At 45.6% G+C, this 14,444-nt stretch overlaps 1 protein-coding gene across 7 annotated transcripts in view; it reads right to left on the bottom strand.

The window, feature by feature from the left end:
* exoc6 (exocyst complex component 6) overlaps nucleotides 1–14,444 on the bottom strand; it is a 139,633-nt gene that overhangs the window by 42,074 nt on the left and 83,115 nt on the right. For all 7 annotated transcript variants that reach the window (XM_036959708.1, XM_036959709.1, XM_036959710.1 and 4 more), the window contains exons 12-16: nucleotides 14,065–14,268; nucleotides 13,101–13,210; nucleotides 8,627–8,738; nucleotides 2,807–2,941; nucleotides 1,285–1,464 (exon numbers count right to left, since the gene is read on the bottom strand). In XM_036959708.1, coding sequence (XP_036815603.1) covers nucleotides 1,285–1,464; nucleotides 2,807–2,941; nucleotides 8,627–8,738; nucleotides 13,101–13,210; nucleotides 14,065–14,268 — 741 coding nt within the window. The remainder of the gene's footprint in view (nucleotides 1–1,284; nucleotides 1,465–2,806; nucleotides 2,942–8,626; nucleotides 8,739–13,100; nucleotides 13,211–14,064; nucleotides 14,269–14,444) is intronic.

Raw genomic sequence — 14,444 nt, 5'->3', positions numbered from 1 at the left:
GTTTTGCTCTAACGATTCATATCCTCCCCAGTCACTCTTCAGTCTAACATTATGCCAAGTCATTATCAAAACCTAGAATGATCTTGTTCCCTTGAGCTTTTCTGTGGAACTAAAAGAGAATGAAAATGGCCCCGAAGATAAGCAGTACACAACTCCAACACTGAATACACATTACTGTAGTACACAACTCCAACACTGAATACACATTACTGTAGTACACAACTCCAACACTGAATACACATTACTGTAGTACACAACTCCAACATTGAATACACAGTACATAACACTGAATACACATTACTGTAGTACACAACTCCAACACTGAATACACAGTACTGCAGTACACAACTCCAACACTGAATACACAGTACATAACACTGAATACACATTACTGTAGTACACAACTCCAACACTGAATACACAGTACATAACACTGAATACACATTACTGTAGTACACAACTCCAACACTGAATACACAGTACATAACACTGAATACACATTACTGTAGTACACAACTCCAACATTGAATACACAGTACATAACACTGAATACACATTACTGTAGTACACAACTCCAACATTGAATACACAGTACTGCAGTGCACAACTCCAACACTGAATACACAGTACATAACACTGAATACACATTACTGTAGTACACAACTCCAACACTGAATACACAGTACTGCAGTACACAACTCCAACACTGAATACACAGTACATAACACTGAATACACATTACTGTAGTACACAACTCCAACACTGAATACACAGTACTGCAGTACACAACTCCAACACTGAATACACAGTACATAACACTGAATACACAGTACATAACACTGAATACACAGTACTGTAGTACACAACTCCAACACTGAATACACAGTACTGCAGTACACAACTCCAACACTGAATACACAGTACATAACACTGAATACACAGTACATAACACTGAATACACATTACTGCAGTACACAACTCCAACACTGAATACACAGTACTGCAGTACAGGACTGTGTGGGTATCATCAACAGCGTCACTCAACCCAATGAGAAGCACAGTAGATACACATTACTGCAGTACAGGACTGCAGCCATGCCACAGTGGGTATCATCAACAGCGTCACTCAACCTAATGAGAAGCACAGTAGATACAAGTCACCACCGTGACGTAACACTGATACAAGAACAACACTTCAACAAACACACTACCACAATAACTCACAACAAAACTCCATCTCCCAGAGTTCCCCTGCCTGCGGGGGGGGGGGAGTGGCTAACTCACCGGCAGGTGTGTGAAGACCTGGAAGGTGCTGCGGAGGAAGTTGATGAGGTCCATGAGGTATCCACTGGCCTGGCCGTCCGACTCCGGCATGCCCCAATCATAGTCTGCCAGCTGGATAAACTCATCTATCTTCTGGTTCAGTTTGGTGTAGATCTCTCCCTCTGCTGCATGGCGTGCATCCTGGATACACCAGACAGGGAACACCAGCACGTCAGTACTACGGAGGTTACTACTGACAGAATGAGCTGAACACCAGCACGTCAGTACTACGGAGGTTACTACAGACAGGGAACACCAGCACGTCAGTACTACGGAGGTTACTACTGACAGAATGAGCTGAACGCCAGGTAAGACTACGGAGGTTACTACTGACAGAATGAGCTGAACGCCAGGTAAGACTACGGAGGTTACTACTGACAGAATGAGCTGAACGCCAGGTAAGACTACGGAGGTTACTACTGACAGAATGAGCTGAACGCCAGGTAAGACTACGGAGGTTACTACTGACAGAATGAGCAGAACGCCAGGTAAGACTACGGAGGTTACTACTGACAGAATGAGCAGAACGCCAGGTAAGACTACGGAGGTTACTACTGACAGAATGAGCTGAACGCCAGGTAAGACTACGGAGGTTACTACTGACAGAATGAGCTGAACGCCAGGTAAGACTACGGAGGTTACTACTGACAGAATGAGCTGAACGCCAGGTAAGACTACGGAGGTTACTACTGACAGAATGAGCTGAACGCCAGGTAAGACTACGGAGGTTACTACTGACAGAATGAGCTGAACGGCAGGTAAGACTACGGAGGTTACTACTGACAGAATGAGCTGAACGGCAGGTAAGACTACGGAGGTTACTACTGACAGAATGAGCTGAACGTCAGTACTACGGAGGTTAATACAGACAGAATGAGCTGAACGCCAGGTAAGACTACGGAGGTTACTACTGACAGAATGAGCTGAACGTCAGTACTACGGAGGTTACTACTGACAGAATGAGCTGAACGTCAGTACTACGGAGGTTACTACAGACAGAATGAGCTGAACGTCAGTACTACGGAGGTTACTACAGACAGAATGAGCTGAACGTCAGTACTACGGAGGTTACTACAGACAGAATGAGCAGAACGCCAGGTAAGACTACGGAGGTTACTACTGACAGAATGAGCTGAACGCCAGGTAAGACTACGGAGGTTACTACTGACAGAATGAGCTGAACGCCAGGTAAGACTACGGAGGTCACTACAGACAGAATGAGCTGAACGCCAGGTAAGACTACGGAGGTTACTACAGACAGAATGAGCTGAATGTCAGGTAAGACTACGTCAGTACACGTTGATGAACTACGCTGAAGTACTGGAAGCGCTGTAAAGTTTATGACAATTCCCTTATTCCAGCGGCAACACAAGAGAAGAGACTATGACTAATGAATATACCTTAAAAGTTTTGGTTGGTTTAATAGTTATATCAAGTTAGTGAAGTAGAAACACTGATGGAGAATTCAGATTTCCTACAGTACCTTAAAGGTGGAAAGTCCGTAGAGCCGCGTGGTGTGCACGGTCTCAGGTGAGACGTTGGTGATGTTGGTGATGAAGTCCTCCAGGTATTTACAGGCCTGCTCCAGGTGGGTTGTGTTAATGATGATCTGAACCAACTGTAACACAAAGAGAGACGTAAATGGGACCAAGTGGGTCAACTGGAAAATATATCAACAACCTTACACTTTTCTTAAATTATTCCTTTTCAAATAAGATAAAATAGAAAACTAAATATTTTGGTGACCACACCTTGCAGAACCAGTTTTTTAAAATATTTGTTATAGTAAACTTAGGTTTACAATTATTATCACCCCTGAGCTAGTAGTTGGTGGCCTTAGGCCAAGATAACTGACAACAAGCTTCCTTTAGCCATCAATGAGTTCCACCTTTCTACCGACCATTCGTCCCTCAGCAACAAACTGTAATTCTCTAATTCTCAATGTTTCAGGTGGTGCTCTAATTCTCAATGTTTCAGGTGGTGTCCTCCACCAACTGCTCTAATTCTTCAATGTTTCAGGTGGTGCCCTCCACCAACTGCTCTAATTCTCAATGTTTCAGGTGGTGCCCCCCACCAACTGCTCTAATTCTCCAATGTTTCAGGTGGTGCCCCCCACCAACTGCTCTAATTCTCAATGTTTCAGGTGGTGTCCTCCACCAACTGCTCTAATTCTTCAATGTTTCAGGTGGTGCCCTCCACCAACTGCTCTAATTCTCAATGTTTCAGGTGGTGCCCTCCACCAACTGCTCTAATTCTCAATGTTTCAGGTGGTGCCCTCCACCAACTGCTCTAATTCTTCAATATTTCAGGTGGTGCCCTCCACCAACTGCTCTAATTCTTCAATATTTCAGGTGGTGCCCTCCACCAACTGCTCTAATTCTTCAATATTTCAGGTGGTGCCCTCCACCAACTGCTCTAATTCTTCAATATTTCAGGTGGTGCCCTCCACCAACTGCTCTAACTCTCAATGTTTCAGGTGGTGCCCTCCACCAACTGCTCTAATTCTTCAATGTTTCAGGTGGTGCCCTCCACCAACTGCTCTAATTCTCAATGTTTCAGGTGGTGCCCTCCACCAACTGCTCTAATTCTTCAATGTTTCAGGTGGTGCCCCCCACCAACTGCTCTAATTCTCCAATGTTTCAGGTGGTGCCCCCCACCAACTGCTCTAATTCTCAATATTTCAGGTGGTGCCCCCCACCAACTGCTCTAATTCTTCAATATTTCAGGTGGTGCCCCCCACCAACTGCTCTAATTCTTCAATGTTTCAGGTGGTGCCCTCCACCAACTGCTCTAATTCTCAATGTTTCAGGTGGTGCCCTCCACCAACTGCTCTAATTCTTCAATATTTCAGGTGGTGCCCTCCACCAACTGCTCTAATTCTCAATGTTTCAGGTGGTGCCCGCCACCAACTGCTCTAATTCTTCAATGTTTCAGGTGGTGCCCCCCACCAACTGCTCTAATTCTTCAATGTTTCAGGTGGTGCCCTCCACCAACTGCTCTAATTCTTCAATGTTTCAGGTGGTGCCCCCCACCAACTGCTCTAATTCTTCAATGTTTCAGGTGGTGCCCTCCACCAACTGCTCTAATTCTCAATGTTTCAGGTGGTGCCCTCCACCAACTGCTCTAATTCTCAATGTTTCAGGTGGTGCCCTCCACCAACTGCTCTAATTCTCAATGTTTCAGGTGGTGCCCTCCACCAACTGCTCTAATTCTTCAATATTTCAGGTGGTGCCCTCCACCAACTGCTCTAATTCTCAATGTTTCAGGTGGTGCCCTCCACCAACTGCTCTAATTCTTCAATGTTTCAGGTGGTGCCCCCCACCAACTGCTCTAATTCTCCAATGTTTCAGGTGGTGCCCCCCACCAACTGCTCTAATTCTCAATATTTCAGGTGGTGCCCCCCACCAACTGCTCTAATTCTTCAATATTTCAGATGGTGCCCCCCACCAACTGCTCTAATTCTTCAATGTTTCAGGTGGTGCCCTCCACCAACTGCTCTAATTCTCAATGTTTCAGGTGGTGCCCTCCACCAACTGCTCTAATTCTTCAATATTTCAGGTGGTGCCCTCCACCAACTGCTCTAATTCTTCAATATTTCAGGTGGTGCCCTCCACCAACTGGTCTAATTCTCAATGTTTCAGGTGGTGCCCCCCACCAACTGCTCTAATTCTTCAATGTTTCAGGTGGTGCCCTCCACCAACTGCTCTAATTCTTCAATATTTCAGGTGGTGCCCCCCACCAACTGCTCTAATTCTTCAATGTTTCAGGTGGTGCCCCCCACCAACTGCTCTAATTCTTCAATATTTCAGGTGGTGCCCCCCACCAACTGCTCTAATTCTTCAATGTTTCAGGTGGTGCCCTCCACCAACTGCTCTAATTCTCAATGTTTCAGGTGGTGCCCTCCACCAACTGCTCTAATTCTTCAATATTTCAGGTGGTGCCCTCCACCAACTGCTCTAATTCTCAATGTTTCAGGTGGTGCCCCCCACCAACTGCTCTAATTCTTCAATGTTTCAGGTGGTGCCCTCCACCAACTGCTCTAATTCTTCAATGTTTCAGGTGGTGCCCTCCACCAACTGCTCTAATTCTCAATGTTTCAGGTGGTGCCCTCCACCAACTGCTCTAATTCTCAATATTTCAGGTGGTGCCCCCCACCAACTGCTGTTGTCAGATCTCGCCATAGGTTTTGGATGCGATTCAGATCTGGACTCTTCTCTGGCCACTCCAGAGCAGTCCAGCATTTCTTCTTAACCATTCCTGGGTGGTAGAGTGGCCAGACGAAAGCTACTCCTCAGTAAAAAGATTCTATGGTCTGATGCCAAGTCTAGAGGAAACCTGGCACCATACCTACGGTGAAGAATGCTGGTGGCAGCATTATGCCGTGTGGATGTTTTTCAGGGGCAGGGACTGGGAGACTAGTCAGGATCGAGGGAAAGATGAACGGAGAAAAGTACAGAGAGATCCTTGATGAAAACCTGCTCCAGAGCACTCAGGACCTCCGACTGGGCAGAAGGTTCACCCTCCAATGGGACAACGACCCTAAGCACACAGCCAAGACAACACAGGAGTGGATTTGGGACAAGTCTCCGAATGTCCTTGAGTGGCCCAGCCAGAGCCTGGATTTGAACCCCATCAAAAAGCTTGAATTCGTGCCACAAACAGACAAATAACGGTGCAGTATAAAAGTGGTGTGCAGAACGGGATCTCGGAAAGCACAACATATCGGTCCTTTTCACGGATGGGCTATTGCAGCAGGCGACCACACCGGGTTCCTATCAGCTAAAAACAAGAAGGAGCGACTCCAATGGAAACGTTCCTGTTGAGTCATGGAAGTGTCAGGATTAGTCCCAGGGATAGAGGGGAAAGACGCATCCTGCCTGGCGTCAACGGTACGCAGCGATCCGAAATCCAAGAAGAATTCAAGCTTTTCTGGTGGGTCCAACCCTGTACTAGATAGGCCGCCCCCAGGTGGTAAGGGTAGGTAACAACACATCCGCCACACTAATCCTCAACACAGGGCCCCTCAGGAGTGTGTGCTCAGCCCCCTCCTGTACTCCCTGTTCACTCATTACTGCACGGCCCGGCACGACTCCAACACCATCATTAAGTTTGCCGATGACACAACAGTGGTAGGCCAGATCACCGACAACGATGAGACAGCCTATAGGGAGGTCAGAGACCTGGCCGTGTGGTGGATAAATAACAACCTATCCCTCAACGTGATCAAGACAAAGGAGATGATTGTGGACTACAGGAAAAGGAGGACCAAGCACTCCCCCATTCTCATTGACGGGCTGTAGTGAAGCTTCAAGTTCCTCGGTGTCCACATCACTAACAATCTAACCATCTAACATCTAACATGGTCTAAGCACACCAAAACAGTCGTGAAGAGGGCACGACAACACCTTCCCCCCCTCAGGAGACTGAAAAGATTTGGCATGGGTCCTCAGATCCTCAAAAGGTTCTACAGCTGCACCATTGAGAGCATGGTTGCATCACTGCCTGGTACAGCAACTGCTCAGCATCCGACCACAAGGCACTACAGAGGGTAGTGGGTACAGTCCAGTACATCACTGTGGCCAAGCTTCCTGCCATCTAGGACTGGTTGCATCACTGCCTGGTACAGTAACTGCTCAGCCTCCGACCACAAGGCACTACAGAGGGTAGTGGGTACAGTCCAGTACATCACTGTGGCCAAGCTTCCTGCCATCTAGGACCTCTATACCAGGGGCGGTGTCAGAGGAAGGCCTTAAAAATTGCTCCAGCCTCCAGCCACCCTAGTCATAGACTGTTCTCTCTGCTACCGCACAGCAAGCGGTACGGGAGCGCCCACTCCTGAACATCTAATCAAATGGCTAACAAGACTATCTGCATTGCCGCCCATCCGCCCCCCCCTCTTCTACACTGTTGGTACCCTCTGTAATTATCTATGTATAGTCACTTTAATAACTCTACTTACATGTACATATTAGCTCAACACCGGTGCCCCCGCACTTTGACTCTGTACTGGTACCAATCAAATTTCAAATTTATTTTTATATAGCCCTTCGTACATCAGCTGATATCTCAAAGTGCTGTACAGAAACCCAGCCTAAAACCCCAAACAGCAAGCAATGCAGGTGAAGAAGCACGGTGGCTAGGAAAAACTCCCTAGAAAGGCCAAAACCTAGGAAGAAACCTAGAGAGGAACCAGGCTATGATGATTAGTACCCCCCTGTATATAGTCTCGCGACTGTTATTTTACTGCTGCTCTTTAATTACTTGTTGCTTTTATTTCTTATTCATATTTTTTAAACTGCATTGTTGGTTAGGGGCTTGTAAATAATCATGTCAGCGTATTCGGCGCATGTGACTAATACAATTTGAGTCAGTTCATCAAATTTCTGCCCTGTTAGAACTGCCCCAGTCAACTGTAAGTGCTGTTATAGTGAAGTGGACATGTCTAGGAACAACAACGGCTCAGCCACGAAGTGGTAGGTACACAAGCTCACAGAACGGGGCTGTCGAGTTTTGAAGCGCGTAGAGCATAAAAAAAAAGATTGGTTACAACACTCACTACTGAGTTCCAAACTGCCTCTGGAAGCAACGTCAGCACAAGAACTGTTCGTCGGGAGCTTCATGAAATGGGTTTCCATGTCCAAGCAGCCGCACACAAGCCTAAGATCACCATGTGGTATGCCAAGCGTCGACTGGAGTGGTTTAAAGATGGACTCTGGAGCAGTGGAAACGTGTTCTCTGGTGTGAAGAATCACGCTTCACCATCTGGCAGTCCGACGGACGAATCTGGGTTTGGTGGATGCCAGGAGAACTCTACCTACCTGAATGCATAATGCCAACTGTAAAGTTTGGTGGAGGAGGAATAATGGTCTGGGGCTGTTTTTCATGATTCGAGCCCCTTAGTTCCAGTGAAGGGAAATCTTAACGGTAAAGCAATGACATTCTAGATTATTCTGTGCTTCCAACTTTCTGGCAACAGTTTGAGGAAGGCCCTTTCCTGTTTCAGCAGGAAGACCACCGTGCACAAAGCGAGGTCCATAGAGAAATGGTATGTCGAGATCGGTGTGGAAGAACTTGACTGGCCGGCACAGAGCCCTGACTTCAACCAAAATCGAACACCTTTGGGATGAATTGGAATGAAAGCAAGTTCCCGTAGCAATGTTCCAACATCTAGTAGAAAGCCTTCTCAGTAGAGTGGTGGGGTGGGGGGGACCAACTCCATATTAATGGCCATGATTTTGGAATGAGATGTTGGACAAGCAGGTGTCCACATACTTTTGGTAATGTAGGGAGTAATGTACTGTACCTCAGTTAGTCCGATATGGGGTTTCTTGGTGAGGTGCTGTAGACAGCCACTCAGTGTCCTCGTCAACAGCAGGTTGGTGGATTTACGGAGCATGTCATCGATCTCTGTCCAGCTGGAAACACAACCAAAAACAAAACGACAAGAGTTTCACAAAAGTTCTCAACTTTTCTATTCTCGATAGTTTGTACAGATTGTAAATGAAAAGATAACATGTTTCGATTAACAGTATTATAATTATTGATCGATTGACTATGACTTTTCAGATCACCCAGCATTTTTGCGGAGTTCACGCCATTCCTGAACCTGCGACCAAAAAACAAGCTACATATGGACAGTATGTAGACCACAACAAATAATCAAATGATTCTGTCTCTTCAGAGCAAAATCTGCAGAGCTGGGATTGTTGTATTTACAATATATATATATATTCTATTTTTTGCAAGAATTTTGAACAATTTAAATAAAAATTCAAAGTTTTGTGTTTTGTGTATCAATTCATAAACCATGTGTCATGGAATCAGTACATTGAAAATCTCTTCCGAATTATTTAAGAATCTATATGGCACAGCTGTACATTTCTTGGTCCTTAAATGAAAGCATTATACTTTATTCATCACAATTTCCTTAAACCAATGCAGGTCTTTAATGCAGGTCTTTAATGCAGGTCTTTAATGCAGGTCTTTAATGCAGGTCTTTAATGCAGGTCCGGCCGACAAATTCCCTACTTCCTCATTGTGGTGTTAAAGGAAAACGTGAATCTGTATACAATGGCCTTTGTTTTGAAAGCCCGTATTTCTAGCCCATTGATGTTATTGTTGGATCTGATTTAATAGGTAACATTTTGATGGCCATAACAAATAGATATGCCGAAAGTGGACAACCTTGTTTTACTCCTCGAAAGTTTAATATTTTCTGAGAAGTGGTCATTATTTACTAGTTTACACTTACTATAGGTAGGTTACTATACCTTTAACCTATTGTATAAGAGATTCTCCTCAATTAAAATAGTCCAGGCATTTATATATAAACTCCAATTGTACTTTATCAAAAAAAATTTCAAAGTTATGAAAACCAGACCTGGTTTCCCAGATTTTTCATAGTGTTCTATTGTTTCCAGTACTTGTCTTATATCATCTCCAATGCATCGTCCATGTAAAAGAAAACTGTCTAATTAGGATGAATAATATCCAACAATACCTTATTAATTCTATGTATCATGCTATGATGACTTTTTGGCATCACAACACTGAAGTGTAAGAGGTCTCCAATTGTTTTTAATGAACTGGATCTTTATATTTACCACCTGGGTCCTGTTTCAGTAATAATGAAATCAGACCTTGTCGAGTGTCTGATAATCTATCATTTTTAAAGAAGTGGCTAAAACACGCTAATAACAGTCCTCTGACTACATCAATAAACCTCAACTGGAATGCCCCGTTGGAAAAAGCAGTTATAAATGATTCTGTCCTGGTTAAAAACAACTTATCATACAATAGGCGTTGATTAAATTTCCAATATCCTCGCCCACGTGGAAATTCTGTAAGAGTAATGTATATGCCAAATATTTAATCAACATATCAACACTTTAAACTTTTGGTGCCAATGAGAATGACATAAGAAAGTAGTCAAGACGACTTGCTTGATTTGAGCCGTTTGTGTTAGCAGAGTCCTACAGCTGTGTGTTGGTTCTGCAGATAAGAGCTGTGGCTGTGTACATTGTGAGGTGTTGATTGGTTGGCAGGGGTCAAGTGAGTAAACGCTCTCCAGAGACGAGGGATGCATCTTTCTGTAATTCCGATCCAATTTTTTTGACTACCCAAGAGTAAACGTCAGGGTTAAAGAGGCAAGAGAGAGAGGTGGGGGGGGGGGGGGGGGGGGGGGGTCCTGGCGAGATTAAGGCAAAGGGGAAACTGGCCACCTCCTCCCTCCATTCTATTGATCAATGTACAGTCACTTGATAATAAGAGGGAAGACAGCCGATCGGGGATTTGCTACCAAAGGGACTTTCATAAACTGTAATACGCTCTGCTTTTCTAAAACATGGCGATTGGACAAGATGACTATCCAACTCAATGGGTTTTCCATCTAATTATTCAGCCGTCGTGGAATAGGGAGTTTTTAGCTGTGGTGTACTTTCCACCTCAGGACAAGAAAAAAAAGCTGGCACTCAAAAGAACTGTACAAGGCTATAAACAAGCAGGAAAACATACATCCGGAAGCTGCTTTCTTGTGGCCGGCGAATTTAATTCTGCATCATTAAGACACGTGATACCCAACTTCCATCAATACGACTCCTTTGCCACTAGGGGCGATAAAGTCCTAGACCACTATTACTCTAAACACATAGCAAGCATACAAGGCCCTTGCTCGTCCTCCATTAGGCAAATCAGATCATGACTCCGTATTCCTGCACCCTGGTTACAAGCAGAAGCTCAAAACCTGTGACTCGCTCTGTTGATAAATGGTAATGAGGATCAGAGGTTATGCTACAGGACTGCTTTTCTAGCGCTGACTGAAATATGTTCCAGGACTCCGACGATAACGTCAACGAGCTAACCACCTCCGTCACTGACTTCATTAGGGACTGCATCGGCAACGTTGTCCCCACAGTGGAGGTTCGCTGCTTCCCCATTCAAAAGCCCTGGATAAACATTAAGCTATAGGACATGGATACCGCAAAACAGAGGCTATCGCAGACAACCGAGGCTATAGCTGAGGACAGAAACCAGTCCCGCTATAACTTCTGCAGAGTCAATCAACATGCAAAAGGACACTAGAGGAATAAGGTGGAATCATATTACACAGGCTTCGATGACCGCTGCATGTGCCAGGGGCTACAGTCCATTACGGGTTACAATGGAGACCCAGCCGTGATCTGCCCAACGATGCCTCTCTACCAGACGAAGTCAATAGAGGCCCAGCCGTGATCTGCCCAACAATGCCTCTCTACCAGACGAAGTCAATGGAGACCCAGCCGTGATCTGCCCAACGATGCCTCTCTACCAGACAAAGTCAATGGAGACCCAGCCGTGATCTGCCCAACAATGCCTCTCTACCAGACAAAGTCAATGGAGACCCAGCCGTGATCTGCCCAACAATGCCTCTCTACCAGACAAAGTCAATGGAGACCCAGCCGTGATCTTCCCCACAAGCCAGGCTCTGACTCCCAGTTATTAAACCCTGTACTAGGGATCCTAGTGAGGGACCAGCCAGGCTCTGACTCCCAGTTATTAACCCCTGTACTAGGGACCCTAGTGAGGGACCAGCCAGGCTCCAGTTATTAACCCCTGTACTAGGGACCCTAGTGAGGGACCAGCCAGGCTCTGACTCCCAGTTATTAACCCTGTACTAGGGACCCTAGAGAGGGAACAGCCAGGCTCTGACTCCGTTATTAACCCCTGTACTAGGGACCCTAGAGAGGGAACAGACTCCCAGTTATTAACCCCTGTACTAGGGACCCTAGTGAGGGAACAGCAGGCTCCAGTTATTAAACCCTGTACTAGGGACCCTAGTGAGGGAACAGCCAGGCTCTGACTCCCAGTTATTAACACTGTACTAGGGACCCTAGAGAGGGAACAGACTCCCAGTTATTAACCCTGTACTAGGGACCCTAGAGAGGGAACAGACTCCCAATTATTAACCGTGTACTAGGGACCCTAGAGAGGGAACAGACTCCCAGTTATTAACCCCTGTACTAGGGACCCTAGTGAGGGAACAGCCAGGCTCTGACTCCCAGTTATTAACCCCTGTACTAGGGACCCTAGAGAGGGAACAGACTCCCAGTTATTAAACCCTGTACTAGGGACCCTAGTGAGGGAACAGAGTCCCAGTTATTAACCCCTGTACTAGGGACCCTAGTGAGGGACCAGCCAGGCTCTGACTCCCAGTTATTAACCCTGTACTAGGGACCCTAGAGAGGGAACAGACTCCCAGTTATTAACCCTGTACTAGGGACCCTAGTGAGGGAACAGACTCCCAGTTATTAAACCCTGTACTAGGGACCCTAGAGAGGGAACAGACTCCCAGTTATTAACCCCTGTACTAGGGACCCTAGTGAGGGAACAGACTCACAGTTATTAACCCTGTACTAGGGACCCTAGTGAGGGACCAGCCAGGCTGACAGCTGAAGGTCAACACTCAACACCTGTTACAGATATTACATCATCTGACCCAGATAACAGTCGGATGAGAAAGGTGTTGACCAGCCAGACAAACCCTTAGCATGCTAGTGTAAATAACAAACTGTGCAGCACTGACATGTGCAAACCCACTAAGCAAATAGCACACAACAAGACGTTAAGACTGACCCACAGTATTAAATACAACCGCTTTATACGATGTCCCTATCGGCAACCACTTCCCTACATAGTGCACTACTTTTACACCGACGCCCAATGGACTCTGCTCAAAAGTAGTGCACGACACAGGAAATAGGTCGTGATTTGAGAAGCAGCCAATGATCCGACTGACTCACCTGCGATGCAGTGACTCGGAGAACTTCAGACTGGCGTAGATGAACTCTTTGACCTGAACGTAGATCTGAGGCACAGACTGAGACATCGGCAGCTTCTTCGGAAAGTCTTGCTGTTGGGCGACAACAAATTACAACCCAGGTTATTTAACCCCTTGGACCTCTATAAGGAGCATATAGACTGTTGACTTTACAACCCAGGTTATTTAACCCCTTGGACCTCTATAAGGAGCATATAGACTGTTGACTTTACAACCCAGGTTATTTAACCCCTTGGACCTCTATAAGGAGCATATAGACTGTTGACTTTACAACCCAGGTTATTTAACCCCTTGGACCTCTATAAGGAGCATATAGACTGTTGACTTTACAACCCAGGTTATTTAACCCCTTGGACCTCTATAAGGAGCATATAGACTGTTGACTTTACAACCCAGGTTATTTAACCCCTTGGACCTCTATAAGGAGCATATAGACCGTTGACTTTACAACCCAGGTTATTTAACCCCTTGGACCTCTATAAGGAGCATATAGACTGTTGACTTTACAACCCAGGTTATTTAACCCCTTGGACCTCTATAAGGAGCATATAGACTGTTGACTTTACAACCCAGGTTATTTAACCCCTTGGACCTCTATAAGGAGCATATAGACTGTTGACTTTACAACCCAGGTTATTTAACCCCTTGGACCTCTATAAGGAGCATATAGACTGTTGACTTTACAACCCAGGTTATTTAACACCTTGGACCTCTATAAGGAGCATATAGACTGTTGACTTTACAACCCAGGTTATTTAACCCCTTGGACCTCTATAAGGAGCATATAGACTGTTGACTTTACAACCCAGGTTATTTAACCCCTTGGACCTCTATAAGGAGCATATAGACTGTTGACATTTCCATCGCATCTCGATGTCGTGACGTTAGTCCGTTTTTAAAAGAAGGGTGTTGAATGAAGGACAAACCTTTTCAATTTCTGCGTCGTGGAAGGGGAATCTACTAACGACAGACTTGTACTCTTCTTCAGTCTCTACGGGGATAGGGCTGTAGTTGTCCAGTTCAAAGATCTCCCTGAACACCAGAGCCCATTTCTTCAGCAGCGTTTCATTGTACTGGTCTCTGATCTCAAACAGCAGGTCAAACAGTCTGTTCACTGGGTAGCCATAACCCTGGAGAAAGAGAGGGAGGTTACAAACCAGAGGCATCACAATCTGCTCCACTGGTTAATGACCAAACTGCTTGGGTATTGGATTAGGATCCCCCATTAGCTGTTGTGAAAGCAGCAGCTACTCTTCCTGGGGTCCATGCAGAACACAGAACGCAGAACACGGAACACAGAACACGG

Source organism: Oncorhynchus mykiss, chromosome 23 (genome assembly GCF_013265735.2).
Source record: "Oncorhynchus mykiss isolate Arlee chromosome 23, USDA_OmykA_1.1, whole genome shotgun sequence".
In the NCBI taxonomy this organism is placed as follows: Eukaryota; Metazoa; Chordata; class Actinopteri; order Salmoniformes; family Salmonidae; genus Oncorhynchus; species Oncorhynchus mykiss.
The sequence above is the reverse complement of the archived record's forward strand: the minus strand, read 5'-3'. Positions and strand labels throughout refer to the sequence as shown.